This window comes from Dendropsophus ebraccatus, chromosome 8 (genome assembly GCF_027789765.1).
Source record: "Dendropsophus ebraccatus isolate aDenEbr1 chromosome 8, aDenEbr1.pat, whole genome shotgun sequence".
Taxonomy (NCBI): Eukaryota; Metazoa; Chordata; class Amphibia; order Anura; family Hylidae; genus Dendropsophus; species Dendropsophus ebraccatus.
Window position 1 is genome coordinate 100,856,437 of NC_091461.1, and position 24,016 is coordinate 100,880,452.

At 47.1% G+C, this 24,016-nt stretch overlaps 4 protein-coding genes across 9 annotated transcripts in view; 2 read left to right on the forward strand and 2 right to left on the reverse strand.

The window, feature by feature from the left end:
* The first annotated feature begins 1,342 nt into the window (after positions 1 to 1,342).
* Positions 1,343 to 4,340, forward strand: HPDL (4-hydroxyphenylpyruvate dioxygenase like). Of its 3 annotated transcripts, none has more exons than XR_011364159.1 (3): positions 1,343 to 1,607; positions 2,407 to 3,645; positions 4,248 to 4,329. XR_011364159.1 is itself a non-coding variant. In XM_069979377.1 (2 exons), the coding sequence occupies exon 2, from the start codon at positions 2,429 to 2,431 to the stop codon at positions 3,584 to 3,586; it is 1,158 nt and encodes a 385-aa protein (XP_069835478.1). In that variant the 5' UTR covers positions 1,343 to 1,607; positions 2,407 to 2,428; the 3' UTR covers positions 3,587 to 4,340. The 3 variants fall into 3 exon arrangements, 1 of the variants encoding a protein (XP_069835478.1); XR_011364160.1 differs by having other exon boundaries at positions 1,343 to 1,597; XM_069979377.1 differs by having other exon boundaries at positions 2,407 to 4,340.
* A 1,212-nt stretch (positions 4,341 to 5,552) lies between these two features.
* On the reverse strand, positions 5,553 to 13,483 carry MUTYH (mutY DNA glycosylase). Of its 3 annotated transcripts, XM_069979380.1 has the most exons (16): positions 13,403 to 13,483; positions 11,431 to 11,522; positions 11,245 to 11,363; positions 10,660 to 10,699; positions 10,047 to 10,120; positions 9,731 to 9,772; positions 9,323 to 9,394; positions 9,124 to 9,237; positions 8,924 to 9,021; positions 8,455 to 8,599; positions 7,203 to 7,293; positions 6,871 to 7,059; positions 6,645 to 6,790; positions 6,371 to 6,523; positions 6,163 to 6,213; positions 5,553 to 6,089 (listed from the first exon to the last, which is right to left on the reverse strand). In XM_069979380.1, the coding sequence occupies exons 2-16, from the start codon at positions 11,519 to 11,521 to the stop codon at positions 5,982 to 5,984; spliced, it is 1,533 nt and encodes a 510-aa protein (XP_069835481.1). In that variant the 5' UTR covers position 11,522; positions 13,403 to 13,483; the 3' UTR covers positions 5,553 to 5,981. The 3 variants fall into 3 exon arrangements, with proteins under 3 accessions (XP_069835481.1, XP_069835479.1, XP_069835480.1); XM_069979378.1 differs by lacking the exons at positions 11,245 to 11,363; positions 11,431 to 11,522; positions 13,403 to 13,483 and having other exon boundaries at positions 6,871 to 7,053; positions 10,660 to 10,785; XM_069979379.1 differs by lacking the exons at positions 11,245 to 11,363; positions 11,431 to 11,522; positions 13,403 to 13,483 and having other exon boundaries at positions 5,967 to 6,084; positions 10,660 to 10,785.
* Positions 13,484 to 13,565: 82 nt separating this feature from the next.
* On the forward strand, positions 13,566 to 19,106 carry TOE1 (target of EGR1, exonuclease). Its single transcript, XM_069979381.1, has 8 exons — positions 13,566 to 13,644; positions 13,742 to 13,858; positions 14,356 to 14,396; positions 14,757 to 14,853; positions 15,321 to 15,479; positions 15,716 to 15,975; positions 16,536 to 16,707; positions 16,916 to 19,106. The coding sequence occupies exons 2-8, from the start codon at positions 13,748 to 13,750 to the stop codon at positions 17,528 to 17,530; spliced, it is 1,455 nt and encodes a 484-aa protein (XP_069835482.1). The 5' UTR covers positions 13,566 to 13,644; positions 13,742 to 13,747; the 3' UTR covers positions 17,531 to 19,106.
* Positions 19,107 to 19,935: 829 nt separating this feature from the next.
* Positions 19,936 to 24,016, reverse strand: part of TESK2 (testis associated actin remodelling kinase 2) — a 39,077-nt gene continuing 34,996 nt past the window's right edge. For both annotated transcript variants that reach the window (XM_069981239.1, XM_069981240.1), the window contains one exon: positions 19,936 to 23,936. In XM_069981239.1, the coding sequence (XP_069837340.1) occupies positions 22,987 to 23,936 (950 nt within the window). In that variant the 3' untranslated portion in view covers positions 19,936 to 22,986. The remainder of the gene's footprint in view (positions 23,937 to 24,016) is intronic.

A 24,016-nucleotide genomic window follows, 5' to 3' on the forward strand; every position in this document is an offset into this window, starting at 1 on the left:
AGACTTGGGAAGGGCGGATAAGCTTAATAGTAGAAGTTGGGGGGGGGGTGGAGGGTTAAAGAGGGTTTAACAACAGAGGTTGGGGGGATAAATGAGGTAAATAGACGGTAGATGGGGGGGGGGGGTATCAGAGAAGGTTTAAAATAGACCAAGGGCAGAGGGGGTTAATAGTAGATGTGGGGGCAGAGGAGGTTAATATGCACATGTAGGGGGGAAAGTGTTGATACCAGTCGTGGGGGGTTGATTGCAAATAAGGAGCCTACTCTCACCTCGTTACGCCCCTGCGGTGTCTGCATGTCCCCCACTGACCACGGCCCCTTCTGAGGTGAACTCGTATTGTGACAGCCCGCTCAGCCAATCACTGACTGAGATGATACAAGCTCAGCCTGAAAGTGGCAGCGGTCAGCAGTAGGACCCGGAGACACAGCAGGAGGACCCGGAGACACAGCAGGAGGACCCGGAGACAGCAGGAGAACCCGGAGACACAGCAGGAGGACCCGGAGACAGCAGGAGGACCCGGAGACACAGCAGGAGGACCCGGAGACACAGCAGGAGGACCCGGAGACACAGCAGGAGGACCCGGAGACACAGCAGGAGGACACAGAGACACAGCAGGAGGACCCGGAGACACAGCAGGAGAACCCGGAGACACAGCAGGAGGACCCGGAGACACAGCAGGAGGACCCGGAGACACAGCAGGAGGACACAGAGACACAGCAGGAGGACCCGGGGCAAGGTAATGTGAGAATAGGCCCTTTATTTTATCCCCTTATAACTACATTAGGTACCTGGATTATTTCTATGATTTAGATGAGTCGGTGTACAGCATTGTGGGTAAAAAGTGATGTTATATAAACAAAGGAAGTGTCATTTACAAATATCTATGGAAGTAAGTGCCCCCCACTCTTAAACACCTCGCCTACCACTGTGCTTGGCTCCATCTGATGACATCACATGACCCCTGACCTCCTGGGGAGAGGTAAGAAGTGACCCCACACTATGGAGGCCTCCATCACACCATGCATGTTCTATAGCTGATATCATGGGGGAAGACTATTCACTGTGCACATTGAACTTCCTGTCTGTCAGCTTATAGTGCACTGGGAGGATGTGATGATAAAGATGGGGAAGATTTACCCACCAGAAGTGATTTTTGGATAAACTTTATCATCAATAGAAAAAAGCTAAAAAGTTATCACACACAAAAAAAACTTAAAATACTCAAAAAAGAAAGAAAATCACTTTTCATTTTCATCTAGCAGGAAACAGAAGCACGTGACTCATCAACTTCCCAGAACTCAGGAAGCTGCAAAACGTTTCGTGTTATTACCTGGCAGAGCATGCTGGGAGCAGTGGTTCCCGTATATACTATATACACTCCTCTGGGCCCCCAACATATACAGCTTACTGCCTGAACAGTGACATTAATGGGGGAAGAGTCCATTCCCAGATACAAACAGGGGGGATCTGTACAACAAGCATGAACACTGGCAGTTATTAACGCATGCTCCTCCCCCTTCCTGTGTGTGAGATGGTACAGTCCACCTTCAAGGCATTACTGGGAGAACTCATGAATGGAGGATCAATGTGCAGCAAGGTGAGATGAGGTGAGAGATGCAGCAGAGCTGAGTGTGACATAGTTACTTACATAGTGTGTGATCTGTAATGTTACATAGGACTGCAGGTCACATTAACCACATTACCTGTACTTAGAGAGTTATACCTGTTATCTGTGGTGTTACATAGGACTGCAGGTCACATCAACCACATTACCTGTACTTAGAGAGTTACACCTGTTATCTGTGGTGTTACATAGGACTGCAGGTCACATCAACCACATTACCTGTACTTAGAGAGTTATTCCTGTTATCTGTGGTGTTACATAGGACTGCAGGTCACATCAACCACATTACCTGTACTTAGAGAGTTATACCTGTTATCTGTGGTGTTACATAGGACTGCAGGTCACATCTACTACATTATCTGTACTCAGAGAGTTATCACTGTGTTATCTGCGGTGTTACATAGGACTGCAGGTCACATCTACTACATTATCTGTACTCAGAGAGTTATCACTGTGTTATCTGTGGTGTTACACAGGACTGCAGGTGACAGCTACATTATCTGAACTCCGAGTTATCACTGTTATCTGTAATGTTACATAGGACTGCAGGTGACAGCTACATTATCTGTGCCCAGAGTTGTCACTTTGTTTTCTGTGGTTACATAGGACTGCAGGTAACATCTACTACATTATCTGTACTCAGAGAGTTATCACTGTGTTATGTGTGGTGTTACATAGGACTACAGGTGACAGCTACATAATCTGTGCTCAGAGAGTTATCACTGTGTTATCTGTGATGTTACATAGGACTGCAGGTGACATCTCCTGTTCTTGTCTTTCAGCTGATGGTACCCGCTCTGCACCATGGTTTCCCCGCTGATCCGTCTCAGTCACATCGCCCTGCAGGTCTCCAGCCCCCAGAAGATCATTGCCCATCTGGTGACCCGTTACAGATTTACACCCTTTGCTGCTCGTGGTCTGGACGGTGGCGCCCCCTGTCAGGTGGCCCTGAGAAGCGGTAGCGTTGTGTTCGTTGTCAATGAGATCCCTCAGGCCTCTGCCCTCCTCTATGACTCTCCGGTTCCCCTCCCGTCCCCTGACACTGCATGTAACATCAGCTACGAGGTGGACGACCTGCCTGGGTTGTGCCAGCGTCTGGTGAGAAATGGCGGCGGCCTCTTAGTCCCACTAACCCAGCTGCACAGCGATGTCGGCCCTGTGTCTTATTGTGTGGTCAAGTCCATCCTAGGGAACGTGAGGCACACCCTGATCGACCGCTCCCGATGCACCGCCAACTTCCTGCCGGGCTTCCAACCCCTTGAGAAAGAAGACACTGCTGCTTCTCTGGTAAATGTCACAGGCATAGATCATGTGACTTATGCCTGCCCACGAGGGACCACACCACATGTGATCGAGTGGTACAAACAGTGCTTTGGGTTTGAACATTTCCCTCTCCGGAAAGGAGAAGACCCGAGCCGGGGGTTTGAGATCAGTGGCCCCCAGATCGGGCTCCGTCTGACCTCTGTGGGGTGCCCAGGGCAGGCGGAGGTGGGGAAGATTGTGATGGCAGAATCTTTACCCCAGCAAGGGATAAACCAAATAGACCAGTTTCTCCAGCATCATAAAGAAGGTGGGATCCAGCACGTGGGGCTCCTGACCCCTGACATCTTCAGTTCCGCAAGCACCTTGGCTGACAGCGGGGTCATCTTTGCTGGGCAGCCCCCGTCCTATTACAGTGATCCCCAGAAGAAAGCGGAGATCCTCAGAGCAGGGTTCACCCCAAAGCAGCTCTCGCACTTTGGAATCTTGTTGGACTCCGCCCCCGAGGAGCAGGAGAAGATACTCCTCCAGGTGTTTGCTGAACCTCTATTCTCCAAAGATTCATGCTACCTGGAGCTGATAGAGCGGCGGGGGGCACAGGGCTTCGGGGAAGGTAACATCCGGGCTCTGTGGAGGTCCATGCAGGACATGATGGAGGACCTGAGCCAAAAAGAGCTAGAAGAAGGGGCTCTGACCCAGTGATTAGGGACCCCGCCGAACACTGACTGCTGCAGCCTGTCTGCTGTTCATCTGGTGCGCAGGTGAATATACTCTTCTGCTCCCTGCTATAAATGCAGTTTTTGCTAGGTTTGAGTAGACATGATGACAGGTGACTACAATCTATTGCTCTCTGTTATCAGCCATGTCAGGCTGGGGAGAGGTGACTGTAGGACAGGTATATGCAATCTATTACTCTCTGTCATCAGCCATGTCAGGCTGGGGAGAGGTGACTGTACGACAGGTATATACAATCTATTACTCTCTGTCATCAGCCATGTAAGGCTGGGGAGAGGTGACTGTACGACAGGTATATACAATCTATTACTCTCTGTCATCAGCCATGTCAGGCTGGGGAGAGGTGACTGTAGGACAGGTATATACAATCTATTACTCTCTGTTATCAGCCATGTCAGGCTGGGGAGAGGTGACTGTAGGACAGGTATATACAATCTATTACTCTCTGTCATCAGCCATGGCAGGCTGGGGAGAGGCTGAATATAATGCTCCTGAATGTGAGGAGCTGCAGAATCCTATATTTATGCTTCAGAGATTTATTTTCTTGTAGATTATATCTTTTTTTTTTCCTGCTGTAATAGAAATCATCTCTCTATGTTATCACTTCCTACTGAACTTGTGCTTGCAGACAGCAGCCAATCAGAACAAGCAGCGCTGCAGTGTAAAGCACGATGAAGCAATAAAACAGCAGCAGCCTGAATGGTTCAGATGGCCTCAGACTCCAATAGATGATGCAGCTGAGTCACCGCTTATAGCTGTGTTGTGGATAGAACAGAACTGCAGTGTAAAGCATGGGGGAGCAACAGTCGGAGATACTGGACTACCTCAGCCTTCAACAGACAATGCAGCTGAGCCGGAGTCACCGATCAGAGTCAAGTCCTAAGGGTGGGTTCACACTATGGAAACCGTGCGGATAAATTCCGGCAGATTCCGTTGCTAGTACACGCTCACGGCTGCGCGCCTCTCTGCTTGTGCCATAGACACCATTCTATGCACGGGCGAATTCCGCCGAAAGAATTGGCATGTCTATACTTTCGGCGGAACGCAGAATTGGCCCGTCCATAGAATGGTGTCTATGGCATGGGTAGATGGGCATGCAGCCGCGAACAGGTACTAGCCACGGAATCCACCGGAACTTATTCATGCGGATTCCGTAGTGTGAACCCACCCTGATGGAGCAGAATTAACAACAGCTGACGCCAAAGAACTACAAGTCACAGGTTACCATCTCCCTGCAGTGTTCTCTAACACAGACAAATTAATGATGTCTATTAAACATTATTCTATAAATGGCACCAATGTGTTTTTTTTTTGTTTTTTTTTTCCTTAAAGGGACCCCATCCCTAGAATATCAGGCAGGAAATGAGGTGACACATTGTAGCAAAAAGATTTTATTATATAGGAAATGTATAAAAATATTCAGTCCGCTGAGTCCTCGGGCAACTCCATGTCTAAAATTACATATAAAAGTGATAGAAAATGTCATTGTGGGTTCAGGGTCTGGGTGGTCTGTGGCTGATCCAGTGTTTCCGCATCTCATGATCTGAGGTTCCGGAACGTCTATTGTCATGGGATGAGCTGCCACATAAAGATCCGTCCTCTTAGACCTCAACAATATTCTGCAACTCTATATTTCAGGTCTTTGCTGTTTTCAAGATTACTGCTTGCTGTTACCATCCAGAGGCTAAACCCTCTGTCCTGACATAGTGCTTCTCACAGCTGAGGGTTTGTTACAGTTGTACCCAGTCTACACAACATACTGATACATTGTACCAGGAGACTTAAGATGCTGGAAGAGGTCTCAAACTTTGAATCTTAAAGGGAACCAATCAGCATGATTGTGCTGATATAGTTCCCAGCAGCAGAGTACAGATCTGTGCAGCTCCCAAGCATACCAGCCGCGGCTGCAGCAGTAGCTTTACATCAGTAAAAAAGATTTTTTATTACGCCGCACAAGCCCGGAAGAGGGGCAGCAACTATTCATCTGGGCGGGTTGTCGCCTGTGACTAGTCACCCTGCAGTGCAGGGATGATTGACAGGCAGAGAGGCCACTAATGGGTCTCATCCCCACAATGCACGCTGACAGGCAGAGAGCCATGACTAGTCACAGGCAGCTCCCCACCCAGGTGACTAATTGCCGCCCCTCTTCCAGGCTTTTGTGGTGTAATAAAACACCTTTTTCCGCTTGGTAAAGTTACTGCTGCAGCCGCGACTGGGAGCTGCACAAAAGATCTATACTCTGCTGCTGGGAACCATATTAGCACAATTATGCTGATTGGTTCCCTTTAATGACATGGGAATGACAGACAGCAAGCAGAGATCTTATAACCCTTGAAGAATTAGAACACTGCTTGATCCGTCCTCATTTCTTGGCCGTGAAGAAGCTCTGGATAGACCTCTGCTTGCTGTCCACCTTGGCTTTCCCCGCGGGCGGCTGGATGTCACTGACGTCCTTTTTCCTCTTTCTGGACTGAACAGAGAAGAGACATCTCTTTATAAGTAGCCGGATCAGGGCAGGGGGCAGAATCTGAGGACATACTCACCGACTCTGCTACATCACCCAGTAACCTTTGACCCTCACACAACTTCAAGATCTAGAAAAAGCAGAGATGACAAAGAGTGCAAGATTAAAGACCGGGGACACTATGCCCTGTTATTGCTCTCTGTTATCAGCCATGCTAGGTGGTAAATGTACAACAAGGCTCTCTCCAGGGATGATACCAGAGAGAAATAGACTTTCTGTGCACTTACCTTCTTCATGGCAGTAGGGACAGCCGACTCCATAAACTGCCTTCTGGTGACCCAACGCATCGCTGAGCACTCCTCCCCCTCCGCCTTCACAGGAACGCTGTGCAGGAAGTAGACCAGGTACGTCTGGTTGATATGAGAGAAGATGTGGATGACCTGCAAGGGGAAGGCGCCATTACTCAGTGTGAGATCCTCAAATCAACTTATATATAAAGGGGGGAGGGGTGTTGAACGATCATTCTGTATACAGCAGCTACATGGTTAATGGTGGTCTTACCTCCCCCACATACTGCAGATCCTTCCTGGACACATCAAACCCGGTCACCTCCTGGAGACGGCTGCACAGAACATCCTCCCGCTGTTTCACGGTCTGGGCCTCCTCCAGAAGCATGCTGGGAAACTCCCACATCCCCGCCAGGAGCCCTGCACAGTACAGTATACGGATGTGGCGGTCAGTGTGTGCTCCGATACATTGTAACACTCAGCTATATACAACGCGTCACCTTTCTGGGGTCTTTGCACCAGCAGATACTCGTGGTCCCCCTGTTCTCCAGGCCTCTCCCACACACAGGTCACAGTCCGCTCCTCTCTTGATGGTTTCTTGGCAGATTTGCGAGGGTAGTTGGCCACTCCGAGGCTGCTGTCCCACAGGTCACCAGGCGGGATGCAGAGAGGACATGAGGCGGCTGCAGCTGAGGGACAGCTCTGTTACAGTCACAGCTCATAGACACAGTACAGAATGGATCATAACTATAGTTGGGGAGTTCAGGTCTATAGACCCCGCTGCAGTGCATTGCAGTACAGTGGCTGTGCAATATATTAAAGGGGCACTCACCACATTCCTCAATGTCGGGGATGGAGCTTATCTGAGTGTTAGCGCCTTTGATCACAAGTTTACGGAGGGAAGAGGCAGAATCCAGCTCCACCTATAAGACAATGCCATGTATTAAAGGGGCTCTCTGACTTGTCTCGCTCATTACTAGTGAAGGCCTGTAAAACATAAATGGGATGCATCCAACTTCTCCAGCCACCCAAAGTCAAATGCGAGTGTTCTGGTTCGCCCAGTTCGTTCATCACTACTCATAACCATATGATACACAGACAGTCCACTGATATCAATTGGATTGTGTAACACCGTACTATGCCTGTGGGGGCAGTGTAGGGTAACAACACTGGGGGAGCAGCAGCTACAGGTCACCCTATAACAGTGATTTTCAACCAGTGTGCCGCGACACATGGTCGGGTGTGCCGCAGTGAAAGTTCCCCAAACTATGGTGCCCCTGCAGATCGCCCCGCTGCTGCTGTCCGCCTCACCTACTGGCCGCCTGTAGCGCCCGGACGTGCTCCTCCTATCCAATCAGCAGAGACTGGGAGCGTGGTGCGCTGTGGCGGGCCGTGATGCACGCTTCCAATCAAAGTGTGCGCTACGTCCCGCCGCAGCGCACCACGCTCCCGGTCTCCGCTGATTGGAGGAGCACGTCCGGGCCCTACGGGCGGCCAGTAGGTGAGGCGGGCAGCAGCGGCGACCATCTCGGAGGAGGAAGGGGGGGAGAGAAACCTGGGGATGGGGGCGAGAAACAGGAGAAAACAATGGGGGAGAGAAACCTGGGGATGAGGGAGAGAAGCACAGGAGAGAAGTATGGTGGAGAGAAGCAGGGGGGAGAAGTATGGTGGAGAGAAGCACAGGAGAGAAGCAGGGGGGAGAAGTATGGTGGAGAGAAGCACAGGAGAGAAGCAGGGGGTAGAAGTATGGTGGAGAGAAGCACAGGAGAGAAGCAGGAGGGAGAAGTATGGTGGAGAGAAGCACAGGAGAGAAGCAGGGGGGAGAAGTATGGTGGAGAGAAGCACAGGGGGGAGAAAAAAACAGGCCCAGGTTTCACACTGAGTGAGTATAAATACATTTAGAATCTATATTATTAACTATATGTATAATATGTACTGTTTTAATGTCATTTTGTGCCATTTTAGTTGGTGGTGTGCCCCGGGATTTTTTAAGTATAAAAAGTGTGCCGCGGCTCAAAAAAGGTTGAAATTCACTGCCCTATAATATGGATATTTTTGGGGGAGAATCTGTACAAAGGATTCACCTTCTTGTACGCCCGGCACAGGCTCTGCACAGGACATTCACCGCACAGCGCCTTTTTTGGCATGCAGACCGTCGCTCCCAACTCCATCATCGCCTGGTTAAAGTCTCCAGGTCGGTCCGGGTCAACAAGATTATTTGCCATATTCCTACGTGGAGTAAAACGGCGATAAATGTTACAAATTCTCCACATCCTGGAGCTTAAGCAATAAAAAAAATTCTGCAACAAGATCTCTGCTTGCTGTCAGTGGATGGAAACATCCTTCGAGTATAACCAGTCTGGACCTAGTGCTGGTCACACAGCTGAGGGTGTGGTACAGTATATCTGTTAAGGTAACAGAGATCAATCTGCTGGGTCCACAATACTGTAACAAAGTACTGAACAATTGTTTCCTTTCATTAGCAGCACGCAGAGGATGGACATAAAGTTTGTTAGAAAGTGTGAAGAACTCCTTTAATGCTGCAAAACTTACCATAAAGCGTCACTGACAGTCGGGGTGGTGAAGTCCGCACCAATACCTCGCAGGCGGCAGAGAACCCTGATGACGTTTCCATCCACCACGCCCGTAGCCTGGCGAGAGAAAATAGACTGAAATACGACCTGATTCACCCCGGGCGGCCATATTGTTTCAGTCTAGAGGTCCTGCGCTGTGGGGACTGGGGCCATCCTTACCTGCCCATAGGATATAGAGGAAACTGCCCCCGCTGTGTATCTGCCCACCCCTGGCAGCAGTTTCTGTAGGTCTTCTGCTGTACGAGGCATCTGGCCCCCCAAATCCTGCACAACCTGGGGGACAGGAGAAGCCAAGAGGTCACTGACTATGGACCCAAACCAATAAAGGGTTAAACATTGAAGATTGGCGTCTACAAACCTTCTGAGCGCCTTCGTGCAACCGCCGACCCCGGGAGTAATAGCCCAGCCCGGACCACTTCTCATTCACCTCCTGGGGGGCACAGGACACATAAAGAGTTAAACAGCATTCCCAGTTCAGAGAGGTCGCCCTCTACAGTCCAATGAGTGATCTGCATGTCACCCAGCCCTTCTGGCTCCAGATCTGTCTAGTCATGATGTGAAGCTTCTGAGATTACTACATCCCTGCCCTTCAGGAGCCTGGGAAAGCTGGGTGACAGACTAAGAGATGGCTGAATCACAGATGCTGTATATACAGTATAAACCCTTATGAGTATCACAGAGGATTATATATGAATCATCACATTGAACATCACAGTCACCACATATACAATGCAACAACCATGGTAATAAGTAACACATCACCAACCTCCAGAGAGGCCTCCGCAAGGTCCTGGACGGTCGGCCATGTCTACGGAAGAGAGTCAGGAACATTATATCACTAATGGGTCAAAAACTAAGGGTCCATTTACACAGAAAGATTATCTGACAGATTTTCTGCCAAAGATTTGAAGCCAAAACCAGGAATGGATTTGAAAAGAGGGAAAATCTCAGGCTTTCCTTTATGACCTGATCTCTGTTTATAGTCCGTTTCTGGCTTTGGCTTCAAATCTTTGGCAGATAATCTGTAAAATAATCTTTCTGTGTAAATGGACCCTGAGTGAATCCCCCCCTAACCCTGTCACCTTCATCCACTTGGTGTAATAGTCGATGACCGTGGACACCTGTGTCTGCTGCAGCATCACCTCCGACACCCAGACTGCAAAGATGGAGAAGGGTGTGATTACCAGAGCGGGAAAACCGCAGTATATAGAGGCAGTAACCCCCTACCCAACAGACACACTGCGGGTTATATCAGTGCTGGAGCATTATAAGAGGGGCAGCTGATGTCAGTCACAGATGATGTAATGTATCTATAGGTTATATCAAAACTGGAGCATTATAAGAGGGGCAGCTGATGTCAGTCACATATGATGTAATGTATCTATAGGTTATATCAGTACTGGAGCATTATAAGAGGGGCAGCTGATGTCAGTCACAGATGATGTAATGTATCTATAGGTTATATCAGTAATGGAGCATTATAAGATAGGCAGCTGATGTCAGTCACATATGATGTAATGTATCTATAGGTTATATCAGTAATGGAGCATTATAAGATAGGCAGCTGATGTCAGTCACATATGATGTAATGTATCTATAGGTTATATCAGTAATGGAGCATTATAAGATAGGCAGCTTATGTCAGTCACATATGATGTAATGTATCTATAGGTTATATCAGTACTGGAGCATTACCTGAATATGCTCTGCGGTCCAAGTCAGGTTCTGCACTGGCCTGAAACAGAGACATGTTCTTTTATTATCTCAAAGCATCTCTAAAGATGTAACTCAGTAACTAAGTAATGTATGTACACAGTGACCCCACCAGCAGAATAGTGAGTGCAGCTCTGGAGTACAATACAGGATGTAACTCAGGATCAGTACAGGATAAGTAATGTAATGTATGTACACAGTGACCCCACCAGCAGGATAGTGAGTGCAGCTCTGGAGTATAAGACAGGATGTAACTCAGGATCAGTACAGGATAAGTAAGGTAATGTATGTACACAGTGACCCCAGCAGCAGAATAGTGAGTGCAGCTCTGGAGTATAATACTGGATATAACTCAGGATCAGTACAGGATAAGTAATGTATGTACACAGTGACCCCACCAGCAGAATAGTGATTGCAGCTCTGGAGTATAATACAGGATGTAACTCTGGATCAGTACAGGATAAGTAATGTAATGTATGTACACAGTGACCCCAGCAGCAGAATAGTGAGTGCAGCTGTGAAGTATAATACAGGACAGGATATTACACAAGACTTGTGATATCATACCAGTCTTCGCCATGGCAGGTCTCGCTTACATCGGTCATACCAGTTGAGGATACTCTTCCTGAGTGTCACTGTCTCCTCTGTGGTAAATGAATGGTATGCGGGAGTTTGCAGGGAGGGGTCTGTAATTAAAACACAGTATGAATCCCTCTCTTACCACACAACATGGCGGCCCCTCTGGGGTCTTACCTCTCTTCTGGGCTGTGGGCTGCTTGCAGGGGGATTCTGGCTCCTTTTTTGGCACTTTCTTAGAGGCTCGCTTTACGACGGAGCGTCCCATTCTGCTTGGAGATTAAACATAGCACAGCTATACCTGAGATTTTGATATGTAATAAAATACACCACAACTCCCAACATGCCCTAACCACCTAATAGCCCACAGATACTGTTGGGAAAAGAAGGGATCACATCTCGTTACTGTGGTTGTGCAGGGAGAATTGGGGGCTCAGGCCACTTCATCCAATAATCCGACATCAACGCAACTGTCGAGGTGCCTTCCCAAAGAAGGCCTACTGTTGTTGGCTGTCTCCTAATTAAGTTGGAGAATGGGTCCGGATCCCCTCTCCCACACCATGCACTTAGAATGAAGACACAGACAACGTATCTTGCAAACAAGTCTGGTGTAAATGGCCCCAGTTTTATTATGGTGATCACATTTTATAGACAGATAAAATATAGGGTGGTAACAAATGCTAATAAGACATAGATGAGGCGGTGCTAGTGATTTAGATATTCAGTCATGCGCAATAGCATCTATATTAGTATCCATTATTATTATTCAAAAAGGTTAGAACAACACATTCTGTGCAATGATACTTTCACATTATTCCCACTGTAACAGACAGGCTACTTTCCTCTGAGAACGGCCTTGAACACTGATAAACATGTCTCTGAGGGAAATAGTTCTTGAGACAAAACATTCTTTCTAGTGTCATATCAGAAGTTTTCTAAGGTAAGCAATGTTCCAACTATCTCTGAGAACCCACCTTTGTTTATACAGAAAAAAACCAATGGATATGAATGTAAAATGCAAAGTCATACACTATACACGTCATCAACTTCAAAAAACTAATAACTACGGATATATTTTGACAGATATGGTATTAAATGTTCAATTAAAATTGTTTACATAAGGATGTTGATACATACATAAGGATGCTAAAAAACATTTGTTATCTGCTTATGAGAATTATAGAATAACATTTATTATCTGCTGGGAACAGGTTTATTCACATAGGAGAGTTCCATAATCTTGAGACCAGCTGTATATCCTTGAACAAGTTCAGTGAAAGTTCCATGAGAAAAAGTCTTATTGTTTCTTTCAAACTTTGGATGGATTAACTCATTCCTCTCAGCAACTAAATCCTGGATTATTAATTATTAATTGTGGATTATCAGACATTAACAGAAGAGTCTATAGGGCTCACCTATAAGGATTGAGAAGCTTCTGGAAGATCTGCAGCCAGAGTACAATATGACTGCAGAAACTGCAAAATGACTAAAGAAACCACAAAAACTCAAAACTTCCACCACTTATCAGCTGCTGTATGACCTGCAGAAAGAGGCGTATTCTTTCCAGTCTGACACTGCTCTTTGCATATCAGGAACTGTCCAGAGAAGCAAATCCCCATAGAAACCCTCTCCAGCTCTAAATAGTTCCTGACATGGACAGAGGTGGCAGCAGAGAGCACTGTGTCAGACTGGAAAGAATACGCCACTTCCTGCAGGACATACAGCAGATGATAAGTACTGGAAGACTGGAGTTTGTTTCTTAAGAGTTAACAAAAGTGTAACTGTCTCAAACCATCAACCAAAAAAAATTCTGTGAGAAACAGAAACAATTTAATAACACTGAGTTAATAGGATGAACAACCCGGGCTGTTGCAGAACTACATCTCCCATCATGCCCTGAGAACTATTGCCTAATCTTTGGTTCTTTGGCTGCTGATAAACCATAATCGCCAGGGCATGCTAGGAGTTGTAGTTTTGTGAAGCCAATAGTTAGCTAGTTGGCCACGTGACTGACCAGACGCATGACGGTGTAATAATGAACCAAACATTGCATCACTACGACTTGAAAATCGTCACGTGAAGCAACTCTGACGTCATCACCAGGCGCCATACACTTCTTATGGTCAAAATGTAATAACGTTCTACTCACTGTCCCGTGATCACCGCGCTGCCCGTAATAATAGTATACGCCCCTCTCCTCTCTCTTTACATTTGATTGGTTCCCTCTACAGAGTGGGCGGGCCTAAAGCGTGATGGATGCGCTTATCTTCCAATCAATGAGACGGATAGGCTGAACAACAAAAAGCACGTTACATGACGCCCTGATCATGCTCCGGAAGTGAAGCTGTGTCTGTCGTGAACCGGAAGCTTCATGTGACTTTTTAGTTTACGGTCGGTTTTAATTCATCTTTCTCCATTAAACCTTTATAGGTTTTACACTTTGAGGCTGTGGGGAGTTAGTAATGCTGTGTATTATTCTATCTGACAGGTGAAGATGACGAGTCTGAAGATACCGGTGATCGACGTTCACATTGACAATTTCAAAGAGCTCTGGCCGTCCATGTTACTGGCGCTGAAGACATCTACCTTTATAGCTGTGGACACTGTAAGCCTGTGTTCTTCAATGTGGGGCTGCTAGGGCATGCTGGGAGTTGTAGTTTTGCTGCAGCAACAGGTTAGAGACAAGTGCTGTAAATGATGCTCCAACTCCTAGATGTCTCAGTGGAATCTATATCTTTTCTATATTTACTTAAAGCTTAGTGAGATTGTAGAAAGCGAATGTGCAGTCTCCTTCACATTATGCAGTTTCTGTAGTGGGCATGCTCTGCTGCGCTGCATTGTGGGAGATGTAGATGTAGTGACAGGTGAGGGCTGACTCCTCCAGTTCTGCTCACTGATAAGTCGCAGTTGATCAGTGGAGGTTCCATCTTTAGGTCAGAAGGGGATTTTAGCTTCTGGATGTAAACAGGAACATTCTCCTGTACTGACAGCAAGCAGAGGAATTGAGGATTGTGAGGAATTAAAACTTTAAAGTCTGTTAGAAAGTTGCTGATCTTTGCCGTTCTGGTCATTGGTGACAATGCATTTGCTGTGTCCTTGCAGGAGCTGAGCGGCCTGGGATCCAGGAAGAGTTTATTGGACCAGTAAGTGACGTCAATACAATAAGAGTGAAGAAAATTAAACGTTCCATTCAGAAGTTTCAGGGAAAGCTGAGTGACAATATGGCTGCCATTACAGGGGTCACCAAGAGTTCTGAATGGGGCGTCCTCCTAATTATGGGGGGGGGGGGGCAGATATCTGGTGTATTACACTGTCACAACATGGTCAGTCTTCATGTGCCAGATTTCAGACTATCACACAGTCTTGTGCTGAATTATCATTATTGTTAGACTAAAAAAAATTTTTTCTCTTAGTCCATATAATTTCCTTGAGGGACCGCTCTGAAGCTCTAAGTGAAGCCTTGATTTTTCTCATCACAAGTGATAGTGTCTGATCTCTTGTAGGTGTGTGGAAGAGCGCTATAAAGCGATTTGTCATGCCGCACGGACACGCTCTATACTGTCCTTGGGGATTGCCTGCTTCAAAGCGCTCTCTGAGAAGGTAAGTGCTCACAGTAGCACAGAGGATTTCAGAAAAGTGTGCCAGTATTTTGGAGGGTGACTGAGCATTGCCTAGTGGAAAGGAGAAGGATACCCAGCAGCACAGAGTATGTCAGGAGAGTCGTGTACTTGCCTACTGGGATGTCATAGTATATAGTAGAAGGAGCTTTGTCCCCAGCAGAACAGAGTATGTCAGGAGAGGAGTGAGCTGATACTGTGGGAGGTCACAGAGTGAGCGTTACATAATAGAAGGACCATGGTCTCAGCAGCACAGAGAGTGTCAGGAAAGGAGTGTTCTGATAGTGTGGGTGATGAAAGACTGAGAGTAGGATCCCCAGCAGTACAGAGTTTTTGAGTAAATAAGTTACAGTCTGAGCATTATAGATTTACAGGAGCAGGTTTGCACGCAGCACAGAGTATTTTGTCTTATTTTGTAACCCGGGGTGACATTTGGACTTAATTCTGCAGGGTGAGGACACCTATCTATGTCAGATCTACAACCTGACCCTTCTGTGTACAGATGACTACACCATAGAGCCCCAGTCCGTCCAGTTCCTCGTCCAGCACGGCTTTGACTTCAATAAGCAATATGCCCAGGGGATTCCGTACTACAAGGGCAACGACAAGGTGAGAGAATTTTATAGAGCTGATCCTTCCAGATACTGATAGATCCGGACATCATCACATACACACCTCCTGCACTGCTCCACACTTCCTTCCTGATGTCCTCACATGTCAGGACGGGGTTAATCTCATTGGTCTAGACCTGTGAACACATAAATCTGTTGGTGACTCTAATACTAAGTACACAGGGGGCAGATACTTTTTCAGTCCGGATGATAAGTTACTGTCTCCCGTTTTAGGGTGATGAGCGCGGTCTTCAGAGCGTGCGGACTCTCTTCTTTGAGCTCCTCCAGGCGCAGAAGCCGCTAATCCTGCACAACGGCCTCATAGACCTGGCCTTCCTCTATCAATGCTTCTACGCGCAGCTCCCTGACAAGATGGGGAACTTTATCGCTGATCTGTCGGAAATGTTCCCCGCCGGGATCTATGACACCAAATATGCCTCTGAGTTTGAGACTCGCTTTGTGGCTTCTTATCTGGAGTATGCGTACAAGAAATGGTGAGTGTAGAGACTGTCCTGGGAGCAGCACTCATCGGTGTCACCTGTCAAACCTGCAAGCTCTCTAGCTGTTACTAAACTACAAAGCTTTGGGTGTCCTGGAAGATGGGAGTTGTAGTTTTGTAACAGCTGGAGGGCTGCAGGTGTTTGACTCTGCGGTTATGCAGTTCCGCTTCTTGTAGTTCCCATAGCTGATTGGGCTCATCTGGCTCAATATACTGCATTGCAGTGTTTGATAGGGAGGAGATCTCACCATGCGCTGCTTATGTAGTGCAGTCAGTATGGAGGGGATCTCATGATGTGTTCTCCCCCTGAGATTCCTAGATAATGGTGTCACTATGGCGGAGATAACTTCTGAGGAAGCCACACAGGGTGTTTCTGTCCCCTGGTATGATGCTTCTGTCTCTTCCTTCTTGATCTCTAACTTTGTAAAGCAGCCAAGGTGAATAGCACCCAATCGTATAGGTGATGCTTGCTCTATCAGGTGATGGTTGAGTATGGTGGCGGAGATATCATCATGTCTCATCCTCTTAAACATCTTCTCTTCATTTCCCTGCCAGTAAACGTGAGAACTGTAAACTGATCGATTCCAGCAGCCGACACCTTATTGTGGAGTTCTGTCGCTATCCAGCCGCTATGTTGCCATATGTGGATTATCGTCTGTGCTCCCTCCCGGACCCTGTAGCTGATGACTCTGGCACCAACGCTCCTCACATTTGTCAGAGGTTTTCTGTGAGTGATGCTATTACTCTTTATGAGCCATTTCAGGCTGGTGAGAGGTGACTGTAGGTCAGGTGACTATAAGCTATTGTTCTCGGTTATCAGTCAGTTTAGGTTGGTAAGGCTGAATGCAATTTTTTTGGAAAGCTGGTTTTTAGTCTCCTGAATGGTGATTCTTGGGCTGCTGCCTGTAATCAGCTTCCTCTGTCTTTGCCTTCAGGCCTATGGCTGGTGCCCCAATGGGGTGAGGTGCCCGGAGTCCCACAACATTGACCTGATCATTGAGGAGGATGAAAAATGTAAAGAGGAGAAAAAAAAGAGGAGGCGCAAGAGGAAAAAGGCAGCTACAGCTCAGGCCTCTGTGGACATGGACTCGGAGGAGCCTCCCTGTAAACAGAACATTGGGGAGCAAGGAGATAGGGGGGCTTCAGCATCCACAAATAACATAGACTGTCAGATGGAGGAAGACAAAGGTAACATCCCGGAGTCTGTGCCCTCAGAGCAGTCCTACCATGCTGGAGAGCCAGAGATCTCAACACCAAGACCACATGACCTCAGCGAGGAGGCTGCCCCGTTAGTACACGACTCCACCAACCACAAACCAACATCATCCGCCGAAGGGGGGACTCACAGAGCCGGCTTTGACGCCTTTATGACGGGGTACATCATGGCTTATGTGCTGATGTTGAAAAAGGAAAAGAGCCTCCCAGACTGTCTCAATAAGGTCTACCTGAGCGGGAAGAACGTCCCCCTGCAGATTGCTAAGAGCGTGTTCTCCAAATCATCGCGTGCTCATGTCCAGAAGATGAGGCTGATCTCAAGCGTCAGCTCCTAGGTCATAGACACTGCAGAGGACTGTGTGGGCCCCATCCTGACCTTAGAGTCCATTGACCCCAGTGTGGTGCATCCACCCTAATTCAGGGCTGTGCGGGATCAGAGAGAAGACAGTGGTAGACCTCCACCTGAGGCTGTCTAGGTCCACATAACTTATGTGTGGAAAAGAATGGTGACTTTCATTTTCTTTGACATTGATACATTCCAGGTCACGTGCTATGGCTGCAGCGTAGTGCTTGTGTATACTGTATGATATGATCTACTACAGACTGGAGGAGTGGGATTTACTTACTGCCCCTTTAAGTGATGTCACTTTTTTTGAGTGACATCATGAATCCATCACACTGAACTGGATAGAAAAGTTTGAAGTGAATGGAATTATGTTGTAATATCACACACAACCTGAGGAAATTGGCACAATACTACTTGGCTTCATTCACTTTAGTTGAACTGACTTGCAATACCACACACAAACTCAGGACAGATGTGGCGATGTTTCTAGAAATTCTGCTCAAATTAAATATAAACTTTTGATATGTTGCTGCCCTTTGGAAGAACATAAACAGCCTATTCTTGCCTTTCTGCGCTTCCCCAGTGTGATCCTCCACATCCAATGACGGTGACAGACTGCTCAGCCAATCACTGACCCAAAGGGGACAGCATGGTGGCCAGTGACTGCCTGAGTGGGCTGTCACTGCCAAGACGAGTCTGTCTTGGACGCAGAGGCAGGATCTTTTAGCCGGGGACCTGAAGATGACATAGGAAGACCCTAGGGGAGCGCAGAAAGGTAAGAATAGGCCGTTTACGTTTCCCGCCAAGGGTGGCAGCATAGTAAATTTTTGAACAAAATATCCTTTTAATGATATTATGCCATTGGATCAAACACCTTTAATCTTTAATGAAGCAGCGGCACGGCTGTGTCCATACAGTGTTGCAAAGATTCAAACACTTTCCCCGCTCCCAACATCATATGGGAGTAGAGAGAGTCCACTACACTGCTTAACCATCCGTAACTTCTGTGGGAATAAGCCCTATGGCTATGTTTACACTATGTAAAAATAACAGCCACTGTTTTACATGTTCCTGCAGCCGATACTGCCATATTGCCGCAGGAATATTAAGCATTGATTTTTAGTCACAATACGGCCACATTGTTTAAACTGACAATTATTTTTGCCCGTAGTTTAAGAAACAACGGCCTACAATAATTGACAAGTAAGCGATCATAGTTAGAAAATAACGGCCTACATTTAGCAAAAACTTACATAGTAGAAACATAGCCTAAAGGTGTACAAAATTCCTGCAGCTGCAGTGTAGTGGCAGCTACGTCATATGTGGTGCAGCACTGTCTCCAGGTTAGATATGGAGGAGCCTGAGATTAGGGTTGTGGGTTTTTTAATTTACTATGAATTTAAAGAGGCAGATGCACCATCCTGGGATCTCCTTTAAGTGTGCAGGATGTAGCAGTTTCACCACAGCTCCGTCACAAAAGTTGCATTGAGTTTTTGTAAAATCATTGATTTTATTATAAAAAGTTATAAATATTAAATGGAATATCCTTAATGTTCACCCACCACCATGTGATTGTATCATGAAATCATCATTTGAGTCTTACCTATTGCTCTGAATATGGTGGCCACACGTGTATGTTCACAGGACGCCATTACTTATAGCTTCTGTACGATTCCATAGATGACTGTAGCAGACAGCGGGACATAATACGAGATGTAAGGGAATGATGGTGACTGGAGATTCCCACAGCATCAGTTAGGAGCCAGAGAGATATACAGTATATTGACTAAAAGAAAAACTGATATATTGTGTTATACCTGGTGCAGGGCCTGAGGGGGCGGAGCATGACACAGGGATCTCTGCTATTGTGTTTTACCTAATGCAGGGCCTGAGGGGGCGGAGCATGACACAGGGATCTCTGCTATTGTGTTTTACCTAATGCAGGGCCTGAGGGGGCGGAGCATGACACAGGGATCTCTGCTATTGTGTTTTACCTGATGCAGGGCATGAGGGGGTGGAGCATGACACAGGGATCCCTGCTATTGTGTTTTACCTGACACAGGGATGCCTGCTATTGTGTTATACCCGATGCAGGGCCTGAGGGGGCGGAGCATGACACAGGGATCCCTGCTATTGTGTCATACCCGGTGCAGGGCCTGAGGGGGCGGAGCATGACACAGGGATCTCTGCTATTGTGTTTTACCTGACGCAGGGCCTGAGGGGGTGGAGCATGACACAGGGATCCCTGCTATTGTGTTATACCCGGTGCAGGGCCTGAGGGGGTGGAGCATGACACAGGGATTCCTGCTATTGTGTTATACCCGGTGCAGGGCCTGAGGGGGCAGAGCATGACATGGCTCAGCACACGGTAAATGACGCCGCACAGACGCGCACTCAGCTACTATAGACGTTTTAATCTGAATGATAAATGAGAAATTACAACTACAAAAAATAGAATGTAAAGGGATTAATTTCATTTCCTCTTTGGTTCCTCATTACAGACATCACATATACAGAGAGCACTGACAGCTTAAATACACACAGAGGAAACCTTGCCTGCGGCGGCGGCAGTATCAGTGGTGGCAATGTAAGACTTTAATAAAACACCTTCATAAATAGGAAAAGAAACCGGAGCAGGAAGAACAATTGCATAGAAATGTGTCGACAGCAAAATATCATCTTAAGTGCAAAAACCAGGATTCAAGTGTCCACGTGATTGTATCATGTGGAGGAGCTCTGCCCACCAGACACCTGGCCATATAGCTTATACCAAAAGTCCTCTGCTTCAACAGTGGCCGTAGAAGAGCCAGAATCAGTCTGTGGCTACGGACTGGCAGGGCATGCTGGGAGTTGTAGTTTGACAATAGTTGCAGGATCACAGGTCATAGTTTATTGTTCTGACTTATCGTAGTGTTTAACACGGGGGGGGGGGGGGGGGATTAGAAATCTGTAACTTTCTACAATTTAAACAAACAAAACTGTACAAAAATCTCTTTACAGCAGATTGTATGATATCATTAGATCATTAGATTGTGCCCCGTCCGACCATAGATGCAAAAACAGTCAGCTCCTGATCTGGTGTAACTTACTGGAGAATGGGGAATGTAAGAAACTGGACTAGGGGGAATGGGGTGTGTGGTTACCTGGTACATACCGAATAAATCTCTATACCACAGCATCAATGAATACAGACAGGGCTGATCCTGTATTATACTCTAGAGCTGCACTCATGATTCTGCTCCTAGACTCACTGTGTACATCTGTGTAGATCAGCAGCAGAATAGTTAGTGCAGCTCTTGAATACAGGATAGGTAATATATGTACTCAGTGACTGCACCAGCAGAATAGTGCGTGGAGGTCTGGAGTATAAGATGATGTAACTCAGGATCAGTAGAGAAGTAGTAATGTATGCAAGATAGTGATTCCACCAGCAGAATAGTAAGTGCAGCTCTGAAGTATAGAGGTTTATGGAGATTAACGGAAAAGGGAAAAGAGGAAGAAAAAATAAATACAAAGCTCCCCCCTGCAGCCCTCTGTTGTCTCCTCTTACAGGGGATGAGGGCCCCTTATTACACAGGGATCTTTTTGGCTCATACCATCAGTAACTATTCCCTAGCAGTAAATCACAGCAATGATGTTCAGGGCTCATTGTGGCTCTCAGGATCTCACTTTCTTTGCTTACTATAATCCACCTAATGTAAACCATTCAGGCTAGCCACACAGGTGCTAAGTATTTTTTGGCCACTGCGCTGATCAGGTCTAATAATTCATATAGGAAAACCGCAGAACATAATGTCCTGTGCAGATGATTGCACCATCGGCTCTGGAGCAAAACTTCCTCATCAACTTTAATTTCTGCAGATTTTACAATAATTTTTTTTGCTTGAAGCAGCAGATCACAGAGCAGACTGTGCCTCACTGACTCCTGAGGAACACCCATTGTTCAGCTAGCCTCGAGGAGTGACATTGCATTTGCCATTCCCCAGAGGGAAGGGGTGTGGGGGTGCTCTGTTGTGCCAGCGGTGATGACTGATCCTGCAAATAACATTAAAAAAAAAAAACTAGAACAACATATGACCCAAAGACTGTCAGGACATGCTGGGAGTTGTAATTTTGCAAGAGCTTGGGAGATATTGGCTTTCCGGGAATGCTGGTATTTGTAGTTTCATAACAATTGGCAACACTGTGCCTGGCTGCATGCTGAAGTGTTGCAGCTTTGCAACAGATGAAGAGCTTGCTGCTTTCTGGACACATTGGATTGTAGTTTTGCAACAGATTGAGAGACTGCAGCCATAAGGCTGAATGGGGCAGAGCTGCAATACCACGGCTATCCTGAGGACAGGTGCGGTGCAGTAGTTGGAAGACACCATGTCCAGAAGAAACTGTGTTATATGGGGTGTTGTAAATCCTGTTCACCATTAGGCTGGGTTCACACTGCATTTTCAGCATACGTTTAACGGATCCGTTTTTTTTTTTTTAACGGACAAAAAAATAGTGTTGGCAACGTTTTTGTGTCAGTCAAAAAAACCCAGATCCGTTTCTTTTTATAATGGAAGTCAATGGAAAAACGGCTCAAACCGGAGGCGCAAAAAACGCAGTGTGAACCCAGCCTTAGAGGGCATCCTAGGACTATGTATCAAATGTTCCTATGTCTACAATGGTATCCATCACTGTCTTTCGATACTTAGCTGTAGTGTATGTGATTAAACTGGGATTACGGTCATGGATGGGGTCAAATTGTGCATAACCCCAGCTACCTGAGAAGGAAGATTGTGCATAAGGTACAGGCTCAATAACCCTAAATGATGGGAGTAGAGGGAGGGGAACATTTCTATGAATGTAATCCACAGTTTTTAAAGTCAGACAGCGTCAGTAATGCTGCAATTACCACTAGAGAACATGTTTCCTTCCTGGGGGAGGGGCACAAGTAAAACCAACTCAGGAACCCGTCACAGAACTAAAATTTACATTAAAACCTGCATGTTAATCCCGCAGCCTATGGCTGATCTGCTGAACACAACAACATCGTGTCTGCAGCAACTGCACCGACTGAGTTAAGGCATTAGAGACTGCCCTGTCACCAATAACAAGCATCGTCCTAGACCTGGGGTTGTGAAGGGTTAATACCGGGTTACTCCAGGGTAAGTGTGGGAATGCGCCGTAACCAACGCAACACAAACACTTGTTTGCATTGTTAATGTTTTTTTTATTTTTTTGGGTTGCCGTGGGTTACAGCGCTTCCCTCCCCCCATGCAGCCACTCTCCTATACGAGTTAAGACACTTGGAACCAGACTTGCTGTGATCCATGGTCATCAGGAAGCCATGGCGGGCGCCTGGGGGTAGCAGAACCGGATAGGAAAGACACATTAGGAATCTACTGGAGGAGGGGAGGAGATTCCATCATTCCAATCCCAGGATCAGAGGTCATGTAAACCCTGCACATGTCACATCTTGACCACGCCCTGGCGGATGCGGCAGCCAGACACTGAGTCGCACAGGCAGTCCCTGCTTTCTGCATTGTCTACGGGCAGTAAGGACAGGCCTCCTAGGGGCGGAGGAGGGCTGCAGCGCAGCTGGTTGTCATTCAGTTCATCCTCTATTTCCATTGCCTCGGAGCTGGAGTTGAAGCCTAGTGAGCGCTCGTCCTCAGGGAGGCAGTGTGTAGGGGGCTGGGAACACTGGGTGGGTTTCCGGTTGCTGACCAGCAGCGACTTACAGTACAGGTCCTGGTTCTCTTCCTCTACGGTCAGACAAAAGCGACTGCCCTCCATGGCTCCAGTGCCGTCCGTACAGTCCATGTCCTCGGTCTGCGCACAGTCAGGTACCGGGGACCTGGGTCTATAGGGTGGAATTTCTGATACACCGTATTTAACGTTACAGAGGAGCCTGGCCCGGATTTCACTGCTCAGCTGTGTAGGGTCACACTTGCCCATAGTGGAGGACAGGGCTGGAGAAGAGGAGCAGTCTCTTTTCAGGAGCTCAGGAGAGACAGGTAGAGACCGGCAACGCCTCCTGGGTACATAGCAGTAGTCCACAGTGTCCTGGCTAAACGGCTGCCGCACCAGCCCCGTGGTCTGACTGCCATCCATCTTGGGGGAGTGCAGATCGAAGACATGGGAAATGACAGACTTGCTGGGCATGTCAAAGAATTTAATCTTCCCACCCTTTAAGTCCTCCCTGGCATTGAAAGGGTTAATCTTGCGCAGTAATCCCCGGCTAGGGGTGTAAAATGGGTCCTGTACGTTTATCTTGCGCAACGGTTTCCTGGCAAACACATCTGACTGGCTCCGGGAGAGCGTGATGTTTCGACGGGGACGCGGTGACTTCTGCGGGATTTTGTCGTCCTGTGGGATCATGATGAGACGCTTGACTCCTTGACTTTTCTCATTGGACCCTGCAAAAAAGAAAAAAAAAAGAAAAAATCTCAGGAATATGATGGGAGTTGTAGTTTTGCACCAGCTGAAGGGCCACAGG